We start from the raw sequence: 26,935 nt of genomic DNA on the forward strand, positions 1-26,935 counted from the left end.
ATTCCATATGAAGATGAAATTCTGAAGTTAGAAAATAGAATACAATGGAATACAAATGGAATACATTTACATTCAATGATTTATTAGTAGTCATACCAAGTTAAAGGTTTTTATTATGGGAAGACACTTAAAAGTTATTTTTTGTATCAGATGAAAATATACATTTTAAGAATTGGTTGGTTTATCTGGGAAGCACAGAATTTAAATACTCTCAGTACTTCCGTACTTCCTGAACAATTTGCTCCTTTTAGAACTGTGTAGTGAATGGAGCAAGAATGGGCAACCTTTTCAAAAGAAGTTTGCTTTTGCTAGTCAGTTGCTTAACGGGGGAAGGCAGTAGTTTTGGTGCATATCTTTTGCTTCTCAAAGAAGCAGCTAAGAACACTTAGTATTCCACTTCTCACCTTTGTGTGCAGAACTTAGGTTAAATGGATAAGCTTTGCTTGAGACTTGTATCCTAACTGCTTTTTGTCAAAATGAGACAAATTGGGAAAAACTATTTGATTTTTAGATCTTTTCTGGTCTTGGCTCACACTGAGTGAGGTTGGTTATGTAATAGCCCTGTTAGTAGATCACAGGATCACAGAATCACAGAATTGCCCAGATTGGAAAAGACCTTTAAGATCATTGAGTAATTAAAAAATCATTAACCTAACACTGACAAGTTTTCTGCTACACCGTGTCCCTATGCACTATGACTCTTCATTAGCTCAAGGGATGGGGACTCCACCATTGCCCTGGACAACCTGTTCCACTGCCTGATAGCCCTTTCAGTAACGAAATTTTTCCTAATATCTGGTCTAAACCTCCCTTGGTGCAACCTGAAGCCATTTCCTCTTGTACTGTCACTTGTTACTTGGTTGAACAGACTGACCCCTACCTCTCTACAATCTCCTTTAAGGTAGCTGAAGAGAGCAATAAGGTCTCCCTCCAGCTTCCTTTTCTCCAGTCCAAGCAGCTCCAGTTGTCTCAGCTTCTCCTTGTAAGACTTGTGCTCTAGACCCTTCAACAGCTTCATTGCCCTTCTTGGCACATGCTTTAGTGCCTCAACATCTTTCTTGGAGTGAGGGGCCCAAAACTGAACACAGGATCTGAGGTGCAGCCTCACCAGTGCTGAGTACAGGGGCACAATCACTGCCCTGATCCTGCTGGCCACATTATTGCTGACACAGACCAGGATGCCATTGGCCTTCTTGCCACGTGGGCGCACCGCTGGCTCGTATTCAGCTGTCTATCAGTCAACACCCCCAGGTGCTTCTGCCTGGCAGCTCTCTAACCACTCCTCGAAAGCCTGTAGTGCTGCGGAGGGTTTTTGTGGGTGAAGTGCAGGACCTGACATTTGGCCTTACTGAAACTAAGTCTACTGGTCTTGGCCCAGTGATCAAGTCTGTTCAGATCCCTCTGTAGAGCCTTCCTACCCTCCAGCAGATCAACACTTCTACCCAGCTTGCTGACTTATGCAAACTTGCTAATGTTTTGCTCAATCTCCTCATCTAGATCATTGATAAAGATGTTAAACGGAACTGGCCCCAGTGCTGGGCACTGAGGAACACCACCTGTTACTGGCCACCAACTGGATTTAACTCTCTTTACCACTGCTCTTTGGGCCTGGCTATCCAGCCAGTTTTTAGTCCATCAAAGTGTGTGTCCATCCAAGCCATGAGTAGCCAATTTTTCCAGGAGAATGCTGTGGGAAACAGCGTCAAAGACTTTTCTGAAGTCCAGATGCACAGCATCCACAGCCTTTCTCTCATCCGGTAAGTGAGTGACCGTGTTCTAGGAGAAGAGGAGGTTAGTCATGCAGGACCTCTTTCACAAACCCAGGCTGACTGGGCCTGATCATCTGGTTGTCCTGCATGTACAGCATGATGGTGCTCAGGATGATCTGCTCCATTGCTCTTCTCAGGACTGAAATCAAACTGAGAGACCTGTAGTTTCCTGGATCCTCCTTCTGGCCCTTCTTGTAGATGGGTGTCACACTGGCCAACTTCTAGTCTGCTGGGACCTCCCTGGTCAGCCAGGACTGCTGAAAAATGCTGGAAAATGGCTTGGTGAGCACCTCTGCCAGCTCTCTAATAGCTCTTGGGTGGATTTCATCTTGTCCCACAGACTTGTGTACATCTGTGTGGTGCATCAGGTCACTGACCATCTCTTCCTGGACTGCAGGGAGATCATTCTGCTCCTGAGCTCTGTCTTCTAGCTCAGGAGGCTGGATTCTCAGAATACAACTGGCTCTATTACTAGAGACTGAGACAAAAGCAGCATTAAAAACCTCAGACTTTCATCTGAGTTCTGAGGGTTAAGTAGCTTCTGTCAGGATAGAAATTATGGGAAATTTTTTAATATTTCCATTGGCTCAGCTTAATATCAGATGGGGATTCGCCATTTTAAAAACTGATAGGAAAATTCCCACGTTTTTGGGCCATATACAGATTGTTGAGCAAACACACCCTTCTTGATGACTTTATTTCACAAGTAACCTTCAGTCTGGCAATTTCCTCCTGTCTTCTCCCATGAAGAATTGATTATGTCTTCTATTATACGAAGATGAAATCCTTTCTTCTGAAGTATTCAGTAGTTATTTTAACCTATAACTCAATTTAAAGGACTGTTTTCTCATGAGATATGCATCTTACTCGAATGGCCAGAATTCTCTGATTATTCTAGTAATAATGGGAAGTACAACACAATAAACTAAACTCACATGTTTTTGTTTGATAATGAGGAAGTAGAGTAGTCAAGAATTTATTTTGGCACATTTGCTTAGAAGGATAAAATATGTATCCTATCTAAGAAAATAAAATTAAATTGCCATGATTAATGTTCAGATCTGATTTGGTATTAAAGTTATGCAACAATGACTGATGATAGTTAATATCCTATAGATCAAAATTCTGAGGAAATATTTGCTTTAGGTTTTTTGACATTTGGAATTGCAGGTAATTCTTGTTTGTATAATGAAATTTTAAATTGTTCCTCTTACCAGAGTTGTCATGTTCTATACCTAAATGTTTTAGTTAAAATCCCACGAATAAGTTACTTGTTTAGTGCCTAAGAGGTGTATGTTGAGTGTTGTGGGGTTTTTTCCCATGAGATGCATTGGGACAGTCATTTCTCAGTGAGTTGTCTTTTCAAAAGTGTGTGGTTTCACTGGATAATAGTTGGTCTGGAAGTACTTGCAGTTCAGCAAATTCTGTTTAAGGCTGATAAATCGCATTTCACAAGTAGGATAGAATATCATGGAAGTTCTTTATGGGTTTTTGTGAGGGAAACTTCTCTAAATAATTTAATAAAATATTTAACAGATTTTTGTATTGTAGCCATTAGCAAGTTACAGTCAGTAGATTAGATTTTGATTTTTTTTCCTGTTCATTTCAGTGAGTTTTGTGTGTGATTTTTAAAGCATTAATCCTGTCAATACATGTGAGATGTTTGCCATCTATCATCTGGGCTGGCTAGTAGGAAGAGATCTTAAAACTGGTAATCTAAAGTAATCAAAACACCATGTTTCTAATGCAGTTTCCTAAAATAGAACTATTACCACAAAAGTTATTTTTTGTAAATTATTTTAATTAAAGTTATTTTATCAGAAAACATGAATCTACTTCTAGTGAAACCTGAACACTAAGTATTAGTCAGTAATAATGAAGGCAGATTGGTTAGTGAGCTTGGTAAAGGTAACAGTGTGTGGGGCCATAGTTGAAGAAGAATATTTTGAAAATTAGACTTGTTTCCTGAAATTAAGGTAGCATTAATTATATATAAGCTCTTAGCATGAAGCTATGGAAGAGCAGATACACATCTTTTAACAATCCATACACAGAATTTTTACTGACGTTGATAAAGGATATGATATTAATCTTTTTGTTTCAGCAATTACCATTGAGACTGCAGTTGAGTTCTATATCTAGGTCGAATGACAGCAGCCTAAAAAGGATGTTGAAAGACAGTGGAAAGGAAAAATGTTAGAGAAGAATCCTGAAACTTCGCCTGATAGAGACTCAATGAGCTGAATATGCTTCAATTTATTCAATAGTGTATTAAGAGGCTTGGCAATAGTAAAGAAATACTGAAATGGATATAAGATGTCTGACAGTTTAAATTTCTTTAAATTCTTCAAGACATAATTAGATCCATTGATCAGTAGTTAGCAAGGTCGGAGGAGGAGAGAAGTATTTCTTTGTCAACTGAGAGATTATGTACTGTGGAACTGATTTTTAAGGTAGGAATGCAGTAAATTCTTTACCATTTCTAGCCTTCAAATATGAATCAGTGAATGAAATTTCTCTTTTAATCATCAAACAAACCAGTGAGCTCAAAAAGCACCATTTAATAAGCCTGAGACTGGAATAAGCATGTAGATTTCTTGGTGATAATAACTCTTAATCAGTTCATACATCTGAGTTATTTATGGAGAAGAGCTTGGGGCTTGAGTTCTGAATAACTGTTGAAGTACAATTTTTTGAGGTTGGGAAGAATTCTTTATGTAGTCCTTCTGAGGATGGCAGAACTGTCCATGTGAGACTTGTGGTGGGAAATTGTTCTTTCTGTAGCACATTAATTACAAGTTTTTTGTCTGTTTGTTTTTTTTTTTCCTTTTTTTTAGTTGTGTGTTTTCTCTTCAAAATCAAGCTGCCTTCATAGTATTAGCAAGCAACTCCTCATTGACTTGGCCTTCTGATTCCCCCTTGCTGTCTCTGCATCATTCCCCAGTAGATTTACAATCCCTTTGTGGCAATAATGTTAATTTTTTAAAGCTAATTTTATCGTTCAAGTATTTGCTAATAAACCTTTACATTAAATGCAGTTCTCTTGAGAGGGATTCGTTAGATTTTGGAAACCTTTCATCTTCTTTGTGAAATGTTTCCAAACCTGTGATTTGTGAAATCGTCTGTTAACTGGGACAGAAAACACCTGATGGATATTATAACATATATAATGTTCAGTTTAGCTCATTAATGGTAGTGGAAACTTCTGGTCAGCTATCTCTACGATTAAGATCTACATTCATTGGTGTCTGTGTGATTTAGAACCTGCTGGCAAACATTTCAGTCTCCTGAGGTTGAACTTTTGGTTAGATAAGATGCAGATCATCTTTTGTCATCATAAACTTACTAGACCATATACATTCCTCCCTTCAAAATAAGTAATTTACTTATACTCATTTGTAGCTTCCTTCTATTGTGTGATGCACAGTAAATTAAATGGATAGCAGAGTAACAAGTGCTGAAGATTTTCAGAGAGAAAAAGATGTCTTCTCATTTTTGGTGGTACACATGTAAGCTTTAAAAATTAATTATGTTCTCAGCATTGTGGTTGTAAAACCTAGCAAACAGTTTTACTTAAAACAATATTGTTTTGAGTTCCAATTTGGCTTTAGAATTTTTCCAGGAAGTGTTGGGGTTTTTTTAAAAAAAAAACACAACCCACAACTTTTTTTTCCATCTAATGGAAAATAATTCTGAATATAGATTGAATTACTTGTCTGTAAGTTGGTGTTTTATCCCAGTCTGTCAACAGCATGAACTCCTTTCGGTTCTTTCTGTATAAAAGTATATTTTTGTAGTTGTCTTCCTGGACCATTAAATCAAAATTGCCACTGATACACAATGTGGAATATATGTTTCCAGTTACTTTATGCAGAGATACTACTTCAGAGGACTGCAGTGGATTCATAGAGTCCATGGACAAAGCTTGTTTGCTCTACAAACTTTTCCAAGTAGACATAATGTATCTGATATTTTTTACGTAGATTAGGTTTACTGACATAAAATTTAGCCACTGAGTAACAACTTTCTCAGTGACTCTAGAACAGCTAATTTTTGAACCCAGGGCCCATGTTTAGAAGGGTCTAGATGACATTAATAGCCTCCTGAGCACTGTACATGAAAAATAGTAGCATTATAGTTCAGTTTCACGAATTCTCTGATATTTTGGGGAAAAGTCCATGCATTTGTAATGTAGGTGTTCCACATGTAAACTCTCATTTTTTTTTATCCTCTCCTTAAGGTTAGCACCCTTACAAAAGAATTAGTGGAATGAGTGATGTGAACATTACTTTAGTAGAAAGTTAGTGGCTTAGCTTAAAGAGCCTCCGCATCACGTTACGTTCAAATGAATGATTTAGCAGTGAAACAGCCAGATGATAATATCTTAGACAATGCCAAGTAGATCTTCAAGATACAAATAAATTAAATATTTTTTTCTGAGCATTTAGTCTGTACTTTCTTACTGTTAATATTTCAAGCTTTTTGTTGTTCTTTCAAATGAAAGCTGAAGTACTCACACAGTCTACTAGTTTCAAGAGTGTATGGTCTTGGCAAAAATATACAGTACTGCAAGACTTCCAAAAGCAGTAGATGAGACAGATCTACCCACTTTGCCTGGAATATAACTTAAACGTATTCCATGCATATTCAGTGCCATAATATAGGAACAGTTTAACACAGTGAACCTTGCAAGCTTCATTACTTGTAATGACCGTGAATCAGAAGTTAACTTAAGCAAGGCACTTTCAAACTGTTGCAGATATTATTTAGAATGAAATATCAAATGTGTGTGACTAGTGATTTTATAAAATTCAAAGCAGGAGGAAAACATAGAGGTACATGAAGTAACAAAATTGTGTGGCATCGAGGAGGCCAGATTTTTGCATACATGCATGCATGAAGTAAACACAAAGAGTACAGAACTGATAGTCTGGTACCTGATCCCAAGATTTTTTTTAAAAAAATATTTTTTATTACTCTGTCATTTCCAGAGATTTTAGGTCTCTGTCTCAGTTTTCACCTGTGTGAAACATAATACTTTTTGCTTCCACACAAACCTGGTTTAACCAGTATTTTTGTGTACTGTGCAGCTATTGCTTGAGTTCTTACATGGAAATACCATGCATAGTTACTACTTGAATTACCTGCACTGAAATACCATGCAGATTATCTAAAAACTTGTTCTCAAGAGTAGCGCAAGATGAAAATAAGGCAAAACTTGCATTTATGAAAATCAAGATAGGCAGGAGGATTTGTATGTGCCACATCTCTATCCTCACATAGTTTATTTTTTATTTCAGCTATAGTAATTAAGCTTTATTACTGGAAACAGATTAGGAATCACATATGTCAATCATGTTAAGTTCTGGTGACTTTTTTTCTTTCCTCTTGACTCTCTTCCTTTGGCATAGGAGCATGATGTTTTGGTGTGGGAGAAAGTCAAAATGATGTCTTGTGAGCAATCAGTTCTGGAGACTTGTTCATAATACAGTAAGACTGCCTTCATCAAGAAATTGGTGCTATCTCGCATGTGTGTAGTAATTTGCACTGCACTGGCATAATACTTTGCTTTTTGTTTTGACATGTGTAAAGGTGTGAAGCCCACTCGAGATATATGAGGATGGCTTTTACTAGACTAACCTATCTATTTATAGATATGTGTGCAGTGCAGAGCTGATTAAGAGAGCACAGCAAATGAGCAGGCCTGGTTAAGAGGAGTTTGAATAATGACTGTGCTGGTCTTTGCTGAAAGCTGTATGTTTACAAAAGGGTTACTAAAGCTATTTTCGTCTTTATAAACTATGTATGCTTATATTAATATTTTTCTGAAGTTTTTCTTGATTAAAATGTTAGCTGCTGCAATAAAAATGCAGTCAGTTGTAAGAGCTTGCATTGGAGAGCTTTTCCAACTGACATTTTTACTGCATAACTTCATTTTTATAGGGTTCGTACAGTTTCAGGTAGATTATCTTAACTGAAAATCTAAAACCAAAGAAAAACTTGCTGCAGTGCAGAGAAAATAGAGGACTAAACCATCCTAAATTGTGCCAATTATCATTCTTCATTTATTTAAGGAAGTCATGCTAGTATGTCTGTGGCTTTCTGGAAGACAGTATTGCTTGTGCTTGTGCTTTGTTCCCAGACCACGCGGAATGGTTTTCATGTTAAAATGCAAATGCGTTTATGCACATAGACAGGATGACAACTCTGCTTTCCGCATAAGCATGGTGGAAGTGAAATTGATCGAGTGATTTTTGCCTTGCAGCACATATAAACACAACTTTTTGCTGAAGTCTAGGTTTTTAATTGAGCATTGTGCTTTGGTCATACTGAGCCTCCAAAACTAGATAAGCTTGTTTTTCTGAAATTCTAAGTTTAGAATTTCATGTTACCCACAGCTTCCAAGTTTACTGTATATGAAACAGAGGAGGTTAATTCTGTTTGCCGGTGTAAGACAAAGAGTCTCACACAGGAAAAAGCTAGGGAATTCACCTAGTGGTGATGGATTATAAACTAAGAATTTGTAGTTCTTTCACAGTAGTTTCAAATATACATGCACATATATCCCGTTTGCATATAAATACAGTGACTTGATAACTTAACCATGTGATGTCACTCGTGTTGTTCATGTGCAAAAAGCAGATGTGACATGAAAATACCCTTTCTTTTTTTCCATCTGGAAACTTAGTTTACAACCTAACATGATTTCACCAAAGGCTGAAAGTATCTGGTAAACTTACGCTTCTGACACTGACTTCTCTGCAGCTACTGTATGTACTGAAACAAGATGGTTCAACTTTTTCAGTGGTGGGAACTAAATGGTAGTTTAGCAGTGCCTGTCCTGGGCTGTGTAAAATGGGCAGTAGCTTGTGGGTCTAAACAGCTGCTCATAGGCATGTGCAAGAGGATGTTTTGGCATTTCATGCACTTATGGAAGCTGTGTTGTATTTCCACAAAATTGAGAAAGGAGATGACGGGCCACGAGGAGCAAGGAAATTGTGGAAGCAGTCAGATTCAGCCTGGGACCAGCAGTCTGGCCTGTTTGCATTTGTTATTGATGCCTCTCTTGGTTCAACAAAAAACACGTCTGGATTTTAAGCATATAAGTATTCTGAAAATTTAAAATTGTATTTCAGAAGTAGTTTATTTTTTCAGGATCCTTCTTAAATGCATTTTGCCATAGTAGGAAGGAACTATATATACAAAGCATCCTGAACTTGTGTTTCACTGATAACTTCTAGTTAAATGGAAGCTGGCAAATGGCCCAGTTGTCAAGAAGGGTAAGAAGGAAGACCCTAGTAATTACAGGCCTGTCAGTCTGACTTCACTACCTGATTAAAAATTATGGAGAAGGTTCTTCTAGAAGTTAGAAGAAGACAATGCCATTTGTTGGTCATAGCGAGCATGACTTCACAAGAGGGAAGTCCTGGCTAAACAGCTTAATTTCCTTTTGTGGCGTCATCCACGTAGTTGATCAAGGGAGGCCAGTAGATGTGGTGGGGGTTTTTTTGTTGTTGTTTCGTTTTAATTTTAGCAAAGCTTTTGATACTGTCTGTCACAGTTTCCTTCTGGACAGAATATCCACCACACAGCTAGAGAAGTTGATGGTATGTTGGGTGAGCAACTGACTGATGGGTCAGGCTCAAAGACTGGTCGTAAATGGGGTTACATTAGCCTGGTGGCCAGTCACCAGTGGGGTTCCTCAGCGTTCAATTTTAGGTCCAGTGTCCTTTACTGTTTCTATAAATTATCTGTATGCAGGAATTTAATGTACTTACACTAAGTAAGTTTGATACTGAACTAGGAGGAGCTGTGGACTCCCTCGGGGGTAGAGGGGCCTTGCAAAGTGATCTGGGCAATCACCGATCATGTGAAATTCAACATGAGAAAGTGCCAAGTTTTCTACCTTCTACAGGGTAATCTTGGTTTTTCAAGCAAATTGTAGGATGAGAGCCTGGAGAGCAGCCCCATGGAACAAGATCTGGGGATTTGGGTTGGTGGCAAGTTGAATATGAACCAACAATATACTCTGACAACTGAAAAGGCAAGCCATGTCCTGGAATGCATTGAGTACAGCATCACCAGCCAATTGAGAGAAGTGATTGTCCCACCTACACTGCCCTGGTTCAGCCCCATCTCGAGTAGTGTGTGCAGTTTTGGGTGCCTTAATTTAAGAAGGACATCAAAGCATTAGAGTGTGTCCAGAGGAGGACCACCAAGGTGGTCAATGGCTTTGAGGGCAAGACTTAGGAGCAGCAGTTGAGGTAACTCTGTGCATCTTGGAGTAGGCTGAGGGACACCGTAATGGCAGTCTACACCTTCCTCATGATGAGCAGTGGAGGGAAAGATGCTGATCTTCACTTTCTGGTGACCAGCAACAGGACATGAGGAAATGGAATGAAACTGCATCAGGGGAAGTTCAGATTTGACATTAAGTTCTTCACTGGGAGGGTGGTCAGTCTCTGGAACAGGCTCCCTAAGGAACTGGTCATGGCACCAAGCCTGCCAGAGTTTAAGGAGTGTTTGGACAATGCTCTTAGTCATACTGTGTTGTTATAGGTGGTCCTGCAAGGAACAGGGACTTGATGGTTCTTATGGGTCGTTTCCAACTCAAGATATGCTGTGATTCTAAGAAAAAAAAGAAATACAAATTTTGCTGATTCCCCAGGTAAAAAAGCTGGGCTTTTACACTTATCTAAAGAATAGCTGAATTGTTGAGGGGGCATCTGTGAGTTGAGTGAAGAAAGAGTTGAGAATTTTGCTACTACTTGATTGACCTGTTTGGGAGCACTTTCAGCTTGATTGCTGTGGAGTATCCAAACAGGTGTGGGGATAGATGCTTGTTAAGTACTCATGAGTGCAGAACAGCTTGGAAAAGATAGATAATTTAGAACAAATAGGAGCAACACACATGTACTGAAGCTTCTGCGCTTTTCCCAATATCCATCTTCCACTAGCTCTTAGTCAGTGACATTGGAAGGGTTACCAGGCATTGGAACAGGCTCCCTGGGTTAGGTGGTTGTGTCGCCATCCCTGGAGGTGTTGAAGAGATGGACGGACATTGTGCTGAGGGACATGGTTTAGTGGTGTTGACAGGGCTACGAAAAGGTTGAACTCGGTGATCTCGAAGGTCTCTTCCAACTGAAACCATTATATGATTCTGTGATTTTCTTATTTGTTTATGTCTTGCCTTTGCTATTTTTAAATCTATACATTTTCAACTCCAGCAAAACAACAGTACCCTTTTCCCCCATGTGGACAACGTAACTGATAAGGGCCTTTGTTTTCATCAGAAATAATAAAATTTAGTACTACTTGATCCACTAACATTTTGCTTTGGAGTTTCAACCTTACACAAAAATCGGAAGGGAATATAGGGTCTTCTTTAGTAGCAGCAATATTATGAAGTGACCAGTACATGAAAAAATTATGTTCTTCAGGGTTATCCAGATGAATAATAGGACTGTATCATGACTTTTTGGAGACCTGAGGCTAAGAACTGTATTTCTTCTCTACAAAAGATGCTGTCTTCCTTTCTGAATTTTTGGGAGGAGGAGTCTTATACTTTGATGTCTATTTCAAATCGTAAATAAGTAAGAATTTATGTATTTATCATAGTCTATGTGACTCAGTCTGGCCTGATCTTTATAAGCCTTTCCTAAGTTTTTATGAAGATTGTGCATATAAAGTTTGTTATTTCATACATAAATACAAAGTAAAACTCATTTTTAACATATTCTTTAGTCAAAAGTGCATAGTTAATCTTTATAGATGAGTCAAACTTTACATTGTTTAGAATAGATTCTGTAACTTAAAAAAAATCAAAATACATTTAAGACTTAGAATTTGATCTCTTTTGTTATTTCCTTTTGTGAGGTAGCAGTTCATTGCGAATGGAACTGCAGGAAAGTGACTGTGAGTGAGATCTAAGACAACAGCAAAAATGGTTAAAATTAGTTGTGATGCGTATAAGATCAGTTGAAGTGTTGCTTCAGAGAACTTTTAATTGCTTGGCTGCTTAAATTAAATTTCAGTTGATTTTTCACTGCTTTAATGGGGCTGAGTCTTAGTTCTGATCTAAGTTATTTATGGAAGAACTACTTGAGATCCAAATGTGCCTAAAGTATTTTATAGCCATGACTAATCAGCTTTTTAGAAAGCATCCTGTTTTCCTAGTGATTTACTCTTCCTGCTTTTGCTGTATCATGCAAGACTGCTCTTGAGTCATTTCAGTTCATGCAGGTGACAGTAACTTGAACTGTCGATGTTCTTTACCAGAAGTCTCCCCCTTTGATCTTAATCAGATGTTCCCCACAGGAGATCAATTACATCCCACTCTTATCTTTACTAAGTGGGAGATGAGAGTTGTTTTGCTTTCTTGCCCCATTTGGAAAATGACACAAAATTGTACCTCCTTTTGTTGTTGCACCCTTGAGAAGTAAATCACATAGTATCTGTAATTCAGCTACTCTTCTGTATAGAAATAATAATGAAGTTAAATATTGCTAGGACAGTAAATGAACTTGTGTGCATAGTCTCAGTAAAATGACAGTGCTCGATTTTTCTAAATTGCACAGCATTAGCATAGATTTTGAATTATTATTAATTCAAAAGCATATTGACTCTTTACAGAGCTCACTATACATTAAAATCACTGAAACTGTTACTCCTTGAATGTAAAAGTCATAGGGGGTTGATTCTCTAATCTGCTTTATGGATGGTTTTCTGAAGACTTGCTTAGATTCTCTGAGGATTTGAGCTGTGGAGAAGTAATGTGCTTTGATGCAGGCATCCATGATTGCCAACCTAATGCCTGGTGCAAAGGAAAACAAACTCTTTACTGAGTCAGATTTGCATGTGACTTCATCAGTAAGAAAGAAAGCTAATTAGCTCTCAGTGCCAGTGAGAAAGTAAATAAAAACTAATAAGTTTTTTTCCCTTGGTGCAGTCCAGTTGCCCAAATGCTCATGTCTAATGCAGTTAAATATATTCAGTATTTTAGGAAAATGCAGGAGGAAATACTTTCTCCCTTAGTATCTCCCTAAATAATGAAGGTTTATACGAATTCAAGCACAATGGACACGTTCAGGTTTTGCCTGTACATTGGCCTACAGAAGGGGTTTTATCAAATAGACTGAATCCATTAGAATTACCTTGAGTTAAACTTGAGAAAAAAATTCTTTAAGGAAGAAACCATCACAACCATGCAGTTAGAAACTTCTAAATGAATTATTTTTATTAATGTATGAGCCCTACACCGCGGTTTTCAGTAGAGTATATGCCTCCAATTTGAAGACTTACTAGTTTAAAGTTTTCTGTATCAGTCTTCTGGGAATCTGAACGATGTTCTGCAGCATGTTTGTGGATTTTGTTTTAAATGGCTCAGTAATTTGTCTTTCTGTTTATCTTCTACAGAATTTTAATGTATTTAAGATAGGAGTCAATGCAGTGCATTCTTCTCAATAATATCCAAAGCTTTACTTAACATAATTTTCCTTTTATGCAGTTTATTCTTGTGCATTGGTTCTCGAAACTGCTTGTTTGGTCTGGGGGGCAATGAGGGATGTTTGATCTGCCTCCCCAGCCCTTTCCCTTCCATGTCTGACAGTTATCCTGTCTTAAGAATGTAGTCACATTTTTTAGATTTCTTCTATTTTTCTACATTCTAGGCAACACTTAATATAACATGTATATGGCATATAATTGTCCTTCCTTAAAACTATGGATTCATACTGGCATAATAATTGTATGTCTGTGTACCCTCTACTGCTGCTTTCTGTCCAGCAGTTAGCTTATTTAACCTTTCCTCATTCTCCACAATTGATCTGTTTTTCACTTCCATATTCCTTCTTAGTTTTTTCCCCCCTACTTGTATGTTCATTCCCATCATGTTTCGTATGATATTTTTTCTTCTAAGATTGTAAAGTTTATCCCACCACTTTTGTTTTACTTATAGTCAGATTGTTTGTTTTGATGTGAGGAAAATTCTGCTGAGCATTAGTAAGTGCATTGGAAATTTTCAGAGACTGTTAATGGAAAAGATATATAGTAAAGTTATTCTTTTGTTTTTAATCAAAATTTTATGTAGTTTACTTCCCTTTTCCAAATTTTGGAGTTGGTTGTTTTGATGAGTTGATCTGCAGATGCTTTGGGGAAATTTTCAGGTTTTTCAAAGAAGTAGCAATGTACTTAAAATTTTGGACTTAAAATTTTGTACCTAAAATTTTTTACCTAAAATTGCATGGGCTATTTTTTCCATAACTTTGGGCAGGCCTTTAGAAGAGAATAGTTGAAATAGATACTTAATTTATATGCAAATACAACATAACTTTATGTACAGGATCTGCTGATTCAAAAAATTGTTGAGAAAACATAATGTTTCCACATCAGCTTGCTTTGTACATTAATCATGTCTCCAGCTCTGCTTACATTCTCCATGGATGCTCTTCCTGGGGTGCAAAAACTGAAGCAACAGGGAGATGTGTAGATGTCCCCGCGTTCCTCACTGCATGATCAATGGCCTAATTAGTTGTATGGACTGAAGAGGTTTTTTTTTTTCCTATTGATAACTTCGAGGAAGGAAGACTGAATGGCTGAATTACTTAAGCAAATAATTTCTAAATCTGAGTTCTGCTTGCATGAGATGTGTCAGTACTAAATTGGTAAGATTTATATTATGTTAATTACTAGCTTATTTCTAGGAAGTCTATTGCTACTATTATATTTTTACCCCTTTGAAGAATGCCTTTTTCTATTGTTAGCCTGACCAGTGGTTTAATCTGGGAAGACACAAAAATTACTCTGTCTGGAAAGCTTGTGAGCTTTGCATTTCAGTACAAAGAGGCTTCTTAGGCTCTAAGTAAGAGGCTCTGTCAAGTATAATACTGTGTCTTTACAACTATGTTCAATATAACTAAGAATGGTTTATATAGATGTATTGGTAGGTAACTGTTGGTATCTGAAAACAGTTCTCCTCTGTATCCTTCTCTAGTTTTCCTCAAATCTTGCATGTATTGGCCAGCAGGAGGATTTTTTTCTTAGTAATTCAGAACGTCTACTCTCTATCCTCTCTCAGAAGTGCATATGTGTCATTTCAATTTTGAGTTGTTTGCTTTTTAATTCGTTTGATTTTAATTCATTTGATTGGACACTGGGAGTAGTTCCCAGTCATTGTTATTAGATGTTAATCCATTTTTCCTCTGATAATACTAATTATAATTCAGATGTAATTACCCAGATGGTGATAATTTCTTCCATCAAAAAATGGCTACCAGTTTCATGTGGAAATACAGAAAAATATAATTTCATAGTTGCTTCAATCTATTTGCTGCATATCATGTAAAAATAAACTTTGGTGCTTGTTTCTTACTCTGGTAAAATGTTTTATCTGTTAAAGTTCGGGGGTTTTTTTACGTTTAGGGATTATTTAAGTTACAGAGAAGCTGGAGAATTGTTATAAATTATTTAGTTATGTCAATTTTTTGGCAGTTCTTTACATAGCTATGATTTTATGTTGGATGTGACTTTTCTTGTATTCTGGTTTAAATTATTTTAACTTTGTTCAGATGCTGGCAGTAGGTAGCTTATTTAGAAGTCTTTCTGCCAAGCAAGTATGGAAATTTTCTCTTAGATTTCTCCATCCGTTTGTGTGTACAAATTTTTTCAATATCTGGCAGGTGATTCAACCATCATTGAGTTCACTGTGCTCCACAGAAGGCAGCTATAATTTAATTCTACTGAAAGAGGGCAAAGAGAATACAATAATAAAAGTTTTCTTGCTGACATAGTCTTATACCACCATATGCACTAACTGCATCTTTACAGAACTTTTCAATTATTTCGTATATATCTGTTCTCTTTACATGTTCTGCTTTGCATTGTGTTATGTAAGCAACTTAATTTCATTCCTATGTAGGTAAAGTGGTTTTATGTCATTAAAAAAAAGAAAAAACAATCTTGCTTTAAGATCAGTTTTTTATAAAGAAGTTTAATTTAACACTTTCAAAAATGTGTTTGCTATCACTGATAAGATGGTAAATCTGGGCCCTGCCAATAAATTTCATTGCAGCATGCCATATTTGTATGGTGTTTTTAAAGTACTTTATAGCTTTCTGAGGTAGCCTTTTTGGGCAACCTTATTTTACAAAGGTAGGCATCGTAACATATTGCACAGATAAGCATTGTAATATAGTTACAAGATCCACAACATTAAGCTTGAACTGTACTTTTACCAATATTGTGCAAAAAGGCTTTGCAGTCCGGTAGAAGTGGAGATGGGACAGGCAGAGAAGCTTACAGGAATCTGACAGGCCAGGCTTTTAAATGTTCAGATTGGTTCAGTCCTTGAATTTCAGCAGATTGTATTAGAATAGTAGAAGAAGGGGCAGTGGCTTGTGGAATCAGGATTTGGAGAAATTTTCTGTGCTTGCAGGCTGGTAAATGATGGTGCATAAGTACCTTTAACAATATGTGTAGTACAGCAGTATTGTCAATAACCAATTTTATTAGAAAATTTGACTTGGTAGTAATACTGTAAGAAAAGAGAAGAAAAAAATTGCGAGGAGAAAAAAAACAACATGAGAAGACCACAACAGAACAAAAAAAAACATCCCCGAACCATAGTAATTAAAATAGTAGTTTATTATGGGTCATTTAACTTCTCAGTGGTCAGGAAAATATCCACATTACATTTCCAAAAGAACATTCCCATCCTTTTGTTAGTTGCTTTGAATTGCTCTTGGCAAATATAAGAACTTTACAAAATCTGTTTTGCAGATGTGGAATCCACCATTTAAAAACTTCAATTCAGACGTGTGTATGTGGACACTTTTTCACGAAGGTTGTTTTTTTTTTAAGAAGATTATGAAAGAGAAATTTGAAGTGTTTATGTGGCTGTGTGCATCCTTCAGTATATTAGAATCTGATGTGGTGAAAGAACAATATTTAGAGTTGGAGGGATAGTTTAAAAAGAAATCCCTACACACACACACACACACACACACACACACACACACTTTTACTAAAGAACAAATTTTCATTAAACCTTGTTTGTTTTCAGGTGGAAGAAAGCTCCATTCAAGATATATTTTCTTTTTATTTTCAGTGGAGTTCAAAAATATCTTGCTTACACCTATCAAAAGATAAATATTAGTATTACATTTCTGCTAAATGCTGAAGCGTAGAGTTTAAAATAATACTATTTTTTCATCTCACAGTTATTTAGGCCCAGGGAGATACTCCCAGGAGGAGACTTATTTGAAATGAGTCTCCTGGAACTGATCGGTAGGGTCCAAGGATGAAATTTTTTATTCATTTCAACACAAATAACACTACATTGGACCCAGAGTAGGTTAGGAAGTGAAAGTGGGACTTTGATAATGCAATCACAGTTATTTTTGTGTTATGTCTAAGGAGGAGGAAGAATCATTAAATGATACACAATATTCTGTAAAAAATGAGAGGCATAATTCCAAATTGTGCTAAGTTGACTGCAGTATGATATAGTGACTGAAGGTCAGTAGCAGAAGTGAAGAGAAAATACAGAAGCAGACTTAGTTAACATTTGTTTGCCATATTGCCAGTCTAAAGACATATTCCCTGGAAGTAAATCATTTGGGTTTCTGTGCTTCCATTTTTTTGTTTTAATCCCCTCTCCTTCTAGCTAGAATAAAGGGAGTTAAATATTAGGAAATATTAAATGGTATGAGGGAAAGGGACTGAAAAAGGTCTTTAGATACGTTTCAGGTGGAAACAGTAGACAGAGAAAAGCATCAAAGTACGTGCTGAAAGAGGAGACGGGATGCTTAGGTAGTTATTGATGGAGCATGGGGGGTGAAAGGCAAATGTCAGAACAAATTAGTTTATGTCATACTCATGTGGATGCCTCCTCCCTAGAGGTGTTCAAGGCCAGGTTGGATGAGGCCTTGAGCAACCTGGTGTAGTTGAGAAGCATCCCTGCCCATGGCAGGGAGGTTGGATTAGATGATTTCTAAGGTTCATTCCAACCTGGGCCATTCTATGATTCTGATACTCAGCCTATGTGATGTGGCTGCAGTGTTGGTGGATAAGGTAAGAGCAGCTGTCATCTACCTGGACTTGTGCAAAGCACTGGACATTGTCCCACATGACATCCTGGTCTCTAATTTGGAGAGGTGTGGATTGGATGGGTGGATGACTTGGATAAGGAATTAGCTGGATGGTTGCAAACTGTTCAGTCCCCAGTGACAACTGATGTTCCTCAGGGGTTAGTATTGGGACCGGTGCTGGTTGAGATCTTTGTCTGTGCTAGTAGAAATGAAGAATTAGGGTGGTGAAAGATTCTCAGAGGTTGTTTTTGGCATTGCAGCTGACATGCTTATGAGGCATCTTAGATAAAAAAGCAAATTAGGGGGAGGCAGGCGTTAAACTTCTTGCACATAACCATGTTACTAGTTACACCAAGGCAGTCCTGAAAAACTTGCAATGCAAAGAGGAAATAGCTTCCCAGCAGGAGATGATCGTCACAAGAGGAGAAGGAGAGGCTGGAGCTGGGTCTCTTTAGCTTGGAGAAGAGGAGGCTGAGGGGTGACCTCATCAATGTTTACAAATATGTCAAGGGGGAGTGTCAGGAGGACAGAGCCCGACTCTTCTCAGTGATGTCCAATGACAGGACAAGGGGCAATGGGTACAAGCTGGAACAAAGGAGATTCCACAAAAACATTAGATAAAACTTTTTCACTGTGAGGATGCCAGAGCCAGGGAGGTTGTGGAGTCTCCTTCTCTGGAGACATTCAAACCCCGCCTGGACACGTTCCTGTGTGACCTGCTGTAGGTGATCCCACTCTGGCAGAAGGGCAGGACTAGGTAATCTTTCAAGGTCCTTTCCAACCCCTGACATTCTGTGATTCTGTACAGGATATTCAGATGAGATTCTGGAAGGATTGAATATTATACAGAAAAGGGACTGGTAATAGACTCAAGTTTTAAGTAAATACTAGAATGGGAGAGAGTGTCAATGTGCCTCTTGAAAGGTAGGACACTGAGCTGGTTGTTGACAGTTGGTTATTGAAGATGGAAGCAACCATCCTGTTCGAAGAAAGCTCATCTAGGCACTGAGCACGTGACTGCGACTTTGAAAAATGAGACTAATCTTGACAACTAGAGATTCGTTCTACTTGAGTTACTGATTTCTCATTAGTGTCATTAACTATGCAAGTAAATAAAACTTCTATGAGCTATTTACAGCTCATTTCCTTGCCTGTTTTATCCTAGAATTTATGTATAGGTCAGCAGTGCCTGTCTGATCTTGCAGCTCTGATAGAAGTTGCCACAGTGTCTTGTCTTGTTCTGAAGAAATGGCAGCCTTGTTAAACTGTTATTTTCTTTGCTTGAGACCAGTAAATTACATGTCGTTGGATCATAGGCAGTGTTTGTATAGTCTAAACAAATGAGGTTGTCTTGAACTTTGTGATTTTTTCCTTTTGAAATTGATGCTCTTACTTCCTTTGCCAAACTCTGAAACTCCTCTCTGGTTCAGATGCCAAAAGAATTTTGAATTTTTGTCTGGAAAGAATTCAACATATTAAATGGACAGAAAACATTTGTATCTAAGACAGTTTAAAGAGTCCACCTGTATTTCAGTGTTTTAGTTCTCTCTCATTTGGATGTTTTTGTGTCTCTAAGAAACATCTAAGATCTAGGCAGATATTCTTTTTTCCATTAAAAAGAAAAAGGATGTATTTATTTTGCTAATAAAGTGGGAAAAACTCAACTTGAAAAAAACAGTCTTACATAAATGAGTCTTTGTAAAGTATTTGAAGAACACTTTTACAACAAAACTTTTAAGACTTTCAGGATTAGTGGAAGAGAACTACAATAATATTGCAATTAATTCTTTAAAATGGCTTTTTAAAATAAAGAAAATTGTGAAAAATAACCAGCCCAGTCTGCAATACTGCCAGTGAAAAGCAGGCTTGTCAGTTGTTGTCATGTCAGAACAATTAAGACTATTCGTTTAGTTAGTGAAATAATGCCTGGTCCTGAAGTCTTCATTCTTGTAAAGGGTGGAATACTTTAATCTTCCTGATTTGCAGTGACGATGGAAACTTTGAGGTGCCTGCATTTTAACCTTTGGTCATTTGTCCAGTTGTATATAGTTGTATGTGTTTACACAACAGTTTGGAACAAACTGAATTTTTTAATTTTTTTTTTTTTTTAAATTTCAGACCTTCATGTGTGTCCTAGTAAATATGATGTTTCTTACTTGGAAAGTTGTCACATTAGTTTCATGACTGCTATCCCATATCCTAAATGCTATTTTGCAATTAAAGCTTCATTTGAATGGTATTATCTACCAGTTATGCTTGAAAAGGTGTTTAATTATACCATAAGTTGTTTCATTTGTATTAATTTTATCTGAAACAATTATTTGTTTAAATCTATTTTCCAGAACTGTGAGGACATGGGATGTTAACAATGAAAAAAAGCACAAAAGTGTATTTAAACCACGATCAGTTCAAGGAAAACGGGTGATTCCTACAACTTGCACATACAGCAGAGATGGTAAACTTATTGCAGCTGGCTGTCAAGATGGCTCCATCCAGATCTGGGATAGGAATATGACTGTAAGTCAAGTATTTGATACCAATATACACCTACATTCCACACCCACTCTCCCTCTTCCCCCCTCCCTCCCCCCCCAACTAAAAAAACCCCAAAACATATGGCAAAATAATTAATATTTTCTCTGCCTCTGTACAACTGGTCATTCAGTGTGCTGCTGTTCAGATCAAAACACAGGAAAGTCTTGGCACTCTGCTGGTTTGGGGTTGAGGGTTTTGGGGTTTTTTTTTAAATGTTGACCACATACCTATATTTAAAATATTATTTATTTAAGATGCGATGCTTCTGAAAAAAAAACCTGTAATTTCTTGTTGGTTGTTATGTAATTAAAAAATGTATACTTCCATATTTTATTTGAGATATTCAATATATTAAGCAATAACCCATAAAACTTAATAACTGAAATGAGTTATTCAATCCAGAGGAGATTAGCATGTACATGCTATCTAGGAGGATAAGGGTAGTGCTGCACATTAAACGCCAAATGTTGTTACATTGTCCAACGTGTAAAACACTGAGGCAAACTTGAACTATTCAGGTAGGTGCAGTGTGGTCGTCAGGAGTCACAATGGGAACTATTTCAAATCCTTTAAAACGATGAAAACACTGTTATTCCTTCTCTTCAAATTGAACTTAAAATTGAGTTTCAAGTAGTTGTGAATCTGACAAGAATACATACAATTCCTCCTGTTACAATATAATGTGAAATATAGAACCATCAGTACTCCCTGTTGCTTTGTGTAGTATATTCTACAAACCCGTCCAGTTCCAACTATTTAATTTTGCGAAGTCAAGTGCAAATTCACCAGACAAAGCTTTACTGCCTTTAAAATTAATCATCCTAATAATCATCCATATCTCCTTAATGCCCATATTACCCAAAGAATTGATGCCCAGTCCCTTTCACTTCAGTGGAATAAGTACTGATGGCATGCATAGGAGGAGAAAATGAGATTACAGCCAACTTTTTTGGAAGCCAAAATAAAATTACTGAGGGAATGGGGTGGGGATGGGGCAGGATGCTTTGAATCAAACTGACATCATAAATCTTTGAAAGCTGTGCAATTCCAATAGGACAGCTTTGGGAAAATAATACTGATCTAACACAAGTTACGAGTCTATTGAACTTTATCTTTCAAAACATGTTTTTAAAAAGGAAAATAGGCAATTTAGGGAACTTTTCATGTAGGTTACATAAAATTTGATTGCAGGAGGCAAGAGGAAATGTATAGATGTAAAAGGAAAAGGACGCCTGTTGATCCTATTCAAAGTACAGCCTGTATTTTGGGGTTGTCATCTATTTTTATTTCTGTTTTTATTTCCACTGTAAACCCAGTAAAACTTCCTAATGGCATGAAGCTTGAGAATTCATCCAAAGTATAAACTTGTTCTAACAGAATAATAAATTTTTCAGAGACTGGCTTTCATCACCTGTGTATGTTGTTTATTTTAACATATACAGTATTGAAATATTAAGCTTTCTGGTGTAGTTTTAACAATAGTTCTCTTGGTAGTCTGCTTTTTCATGTGCTTTTCCTTTTGAACTTTCATGTGTCTAAAAAATGACATATTGCAATGCTGATTGAGTGCAGTTTAAGGTGATTATGAATAATTTAAAGGTATATCCTGTGCATCTTGTTCAGTTTCCAACGGATGACCTCTGTATAACAGTGCAAGACTATAGTGATTTCCTACTGAAAATTAATTTGGTAATGCATTTTGATTTTTATTTTTAAAGCTTAAAGAAATTTTGCCTTTGCTTTTGCTGGTGTCATTAAGAAACGTTCAAGATTTTTGTTTAAGAGACCAATGTAGAATTTTTTTTTCTTAGTGGAATTCTTATCTGAAACTGCTGTCATCCTCTTTCTTTGTATAGTTAAAATCGAACATTTCAAAAGATATCTGAATGGAATAATTAAAAAGAAAAGCCCTTTATCTTACATTTAGGAGGTGGGGTGGGATAAGAAAAAAGATTAAGAGGGAATATGCATTCAGTGTAGGATTTAGAAGGAGGAAAATGAGAATGACTCCTGCACTGAAAGTACGTGCTGGCCTAACAGGATGCAGAAATACTTGCAAAGGTGAACAAGAAAATATGGACTTATGGCAAAGCGGTGCAGTTTTGGGGGTGCGAACTGTAGGTGACACAGGAAAATAGGTAAAGCTGCAGAGAATCAAGACTTTAGGGTTCAGCTGCTTGAAGAAATACATAATGTTAACTTCTGATTTTTGAAGACAGGATTTTTTTAATTCCCATCCAGCAAATATCATTTGACTTTGTTGAAACAAGTGTAGAGCTGTATACACAGATTTTGCTGTACTACAGTACAGCTCTGTTTCAAATCAAAATTAAGACAGCATTTGTGTTTAACTTGAGAAGGCTCTATTGAGTTTGTAACAAAAATCTCTAGTGTTTGAAAGCAGAGAATAGTTGCTACAATTTCTTATACTTGATCAGTTTGGAATCGTTCTGGCACCATTATGTTAGACTATGGATTTGGCACATATGCAGCAGGAAGGACAGATTCAAGAAGGTGTTTAAAGTTAACTGTGACTTAGTTGACTGTACTGTCATGCCAGAGCCGATCCGGTAAAGGACTGTTTTGACGGACTGAATTAATTTTTGCCTTTAAGCAGAAGTATAAATGACATTTCAACGCTGCTGTTGAATGCCCCTACCACTATTCCATTATGTAAGAGTAACAGCGCAAACTGAATCTGGGAAGGTATTCCTGCCAGATATGTTGTTTTGCACTGCATATTGTCCATAGTGCCGCTCAGCCTGGTGTCTGTGAAAGTTTTTAGACACATTTATTTCTGACAGGAGTAAAAACTGTCTAACACAGAGCCTACGTGGGAGAAAAGGAAGTTTCTCTTTGCTTCAGTGGAAACATATAGACAATGCTTTCCATCAGGAGAAGGGTCATGAAAACAGCAGTACTGAGGGCAGAAGTGGATCACCTCAATAGGACAGAGGATCTGATAATGCCCATTCCTAGAGAAAAAGGGGCATGTATTACTTAGACAACACTACTGCAGTGCTGATAGAAAGCCAGTCTTCTTCTGGGGATTCACAGAGACCATACTACTTTACAAGGTGGCAGACGCTCCCTGACAAAGCTCCCTGAAATATTTCTTGCCACTGCAGCCGTAGTTTCTGACTGATATCATAGGTTTATTAATCCTCTGCTCCACGAATGACTTGCTAACTTTATGCCTGAGTACAGGAATCCCACTGATGTGTCTCAAAGGGCAAAGAAAAATCAACGTGTTGTGTGGTAGTGTCCCCATCACTACTGAGGCATTACTTGTGTTTGCTGCTCGATAGTGTACAACTCAGTCCAGAATGGTGTGATTAAATAATTCTTAGATTTTACTGTTGTTTTTTTTCATTAGAGAAAACGAGAACTTTTCTGTCCCATGTTTTATCATCCCTGCTGAAGTCAAACTACCTGTTTCTTGTAAGTTTACATCATGAGCTAGCTGTTTTTCCAAGTCACTCAGTGTCTTCGTATCTACTTTTTAAAAATTATGTTGTTGTGCATCAGGATGAGTTTGGTGTGATCAGTTCCTTTCTTCTGACTACTAATGCACACCACAAGGGTCTCATTCAGTTTTCTGCTTCCAGTGGTTTTTGGTGCAATTCCAAAATTTCCCAGCTGTATGTATTGACAATAAAAACACTTTTGGAACTTTTTGGAGGAAGACTTCTTCTGCCTTTGGGACACTGACATGAGCTTGCTAATGAACACTGAATTAGCTTGCTAATGGTAAAGCTAGCCAAATGCATTCCGGCTCTGCCTTGCCTTTCTCCAAACTTCCTCAGCATGATCATGATCCATTATAATCACCTGCCTCAGAGGACTTTTTTGTTTTGTCATAAATCTGTGTTATTTTCTCACATATGTTATTTTGTCAGTGCATGGTACTTCTTCAAGGTTCACGTACATGTGCATTTACAGTGCACATTAGCAGAACAGTCTGTCGTCATGTTTGAAATATTATGAACACTGTCAACTTGGCTTAAAATAACAGCTTCAAAGGACATAAAAAATAACTTCCTTCAAACTTTCAATGAATGGTGGAAACAATAGTGTGAAATAGTCAACTGTAACATAACACAGTAGAACTCTCTCGATTTAAATGTTCTGCGACACAGAGAAATGCCTGGCAAATGTGGAGAGCTGGAGATTGATAGTGGTCAAAATCAGACAAGACCTTGAAAATTATTGATTCAGAGGGTACTGCAGCAAAACCACTCCACTTGTGTGCGGTTCAGACAGGTTCAAATTCCTTGTCTTGCGTGTGATTGCTCAGCTTTCCTGTGTAGAAGTGGGAGTAAGTCATTCATAGAGATACAGAAAGACTGAAGTAATTTTTGTAAAGCTTATTAGTATGCTTGGTGGCTAGATTAAAATTGTTTTGTGTGTTTCATTGATTACAAATAGAATTTATTAGAGTGGAAGGCTGAACTTCTTAGTTAGCCTTTCTTAACCTTTCAGATGACCTGATGAGGCTACCTGTTACATGAATTTTCCCTCCAGCTTCTCCTGTGTGCCTTCAGCACAGGTTTGCATATGGCAGCCTGAACCATGTTTCTCAGTTTCACACATGGCATATTTTACGGTATATCATTGCAGATGCAATAAAAGATTGTTGATAATTATGTTGGGGAGGCAGAGTTTATAAGGAGTAGTGGAATCTTTTTAAATGCCTTTCAGAAAACAACTTCTACACCCAAAATCTTGTCTGTTTCATTTTTAGCATCAAACTGGATCTGTATAGAAATCTTGGGTAATTTTTATAAGTTTTTAGCTATCTCATGGCTGCACTGTAAAATCTGTAACAGATTTATCTTTCTAGGTAGAAATCTGAACAGGAAAGATGCAATGTTTTATGATTTTCAACATAATTTAATTTTCATTAAACATTGATTCTGTTCTCAGGGAAATATTCTTATAGCTAGTGATTACCTCTTGGTTCTTTACTTTTTTGTTTCGTAAAAGACCTAGCAGTATGTTTACTCCATTCTTCAACTATTTCCTGGTCAAAAGTGAGCATCTACTGAAGCACTGCTGAACTACTTCTTTGCTAGTGTTATCTTTTTTCCTGATTTTGAAACCTTACTTCATTTTTAAATTGCTAGAATATTTAATAGATTTTTATCCGCCTTAAATTACTTTAGCTAAAGCTCAAAGTGACTTTAGAGAATTTAAAATGAGCAACAGTAATGAAATCCAACACTATATAAAATACTGCCCAAATGAATATCCCCAAAAATGATGCGATCAAATGGTAATCCCAGTAACCTGTTTTCCACATGCCCTTAAGCCACCCTATCCTCAAAACATAAGGGCAAGAAAAGTGGGATGCTACAGTGTACACTGAAGTTAAGCAGATCCATGGTCTGTATGTTTTAATTACAAATACTCATTTTAAAAGTATTTTCCAAATAATGACATGATTTATAGATGTAAGATAAGCACGTTTCTATATTTAGTGATTGTTTGCTTTCAAAGGACTTTTGTAAGCTTTAGTTTTGTGGTGTGCAGTATGAAGTTTTAAGGTAGAGTTTTCAGAGATGAAAAGTTTTACAAGTGTTGGAACCATTTTGAAGACGTACTATAAAACTAAGGGCACAGATTTAGATAATGCAGAATGATCCTGTAAGACAATTTTTGGGTTTTGGTTGGTTTTATCCTGGTCTGAATCATAGAATGTGTTGAGTTGGAAGGGACCGTTAAAGATCATCTAGTCTAAGCCCCCTGCAGTGAGTAGGGACATCTTTCACTAGATCAGGTTGCTCAGATAGGGTAACTCTTGTTTTGGAATGAGAATCCAAGACCAGATCTTATTTGGGAATTTGTTGTAAACTTTATTTTGCTATTCTCGATGGATTTTACAGCTGATGTTGCCAAAACAGAGCAGCTAACACTAGTAGTAAGATCTGAGTCTTGCTGTAAATATTTTCTCTGTTAATTGGAAGGTCCTTTGAGGGGGTTTATACCTGTACGTTGGGAAGATGAGCTTGTTGAGTCTTTGTACAATTATAGAATACTGACATGCAAAAGACATAGCTCTCAGTAATAAGTTCTTGAAATATATGTCCATCTATTAGGAAGCATTACTACTGTGCATATGTCTTTTTAGATACAGTTTCTGCCAGGCAAAGATCATAGTGTGTGTTTGGCGTCTGAACTATCACAGTATTCCAGCATTATGCTTTTTTCACACCAGCTAGATTTTATTCTTTATTTCGGCCATCTAATATTCACTTGTCTACTTGGATATTTGGGTTTGCTTATACAAAATTTGGGGTTTATACTGATATCTTCACAGCTTTAAAATTTTTCCAGTGAAATGTCAATATTTAATAGAAACAATTTACAATGACTATTCTTAAATTTGCTGAATATCACTACTACAGCTAAACAGCAGGCAAATCATCCAATTTCCCCCAAGTATGTAACATGCTTCATGCTTTTTAAAAGGGCAGTCTGGCTACATCTGGAAATTTCTTGTGTAAATACAAGATGAAGGATATCCAAATATACTATATTCCCCTT

General features: G+C 37.0%; 1 protein-coding gene across 1 annotated transcript in view; it reads left to right on the plus strand.

Moving 5' to 3' along the window:
* Positions 1-1,497: 1,497 nt before the first annotated feature.
* The window catches only part of WDR70 (WD repeat domain 70), a gene marked incomplete at its 5' end in the record, with an annotated part of 78,241 nt that continues 52,803 nt past the window's right edge, over positions 1,498-26,935 (plus strand). Inside the window, 2 exons of the mRNA XM_009873424.1 lie at positions 1,498-1,757; positions 20,197-20,371. Of these exons, the coding sequence (XP_009871726.1) occupies positions 1,498-1,757; positions 20,197-20,371 (435 nt within the window). The remainder of the gene's footprint in view (positions 1,758-20,196; positions 20,372-26,935) is intronic.

Source organism: Apaloderma vittatum, unplaced genomic scaffold (genome assembly GCF_000703405.1).
Source record: "Apaloderma vittatum isolate BGI_N311 unplaced genomic scaffold, ASM70340v1 scaffold11967, whole genome shotgun sequence".
In the NCBI taxonomy this organism is placed as follows: Eukaryota; Metazoa; Chordata; class Aves; order Trogoniformes; family Trogonidae; genus Apaloderma; species Apaloderma vittatum.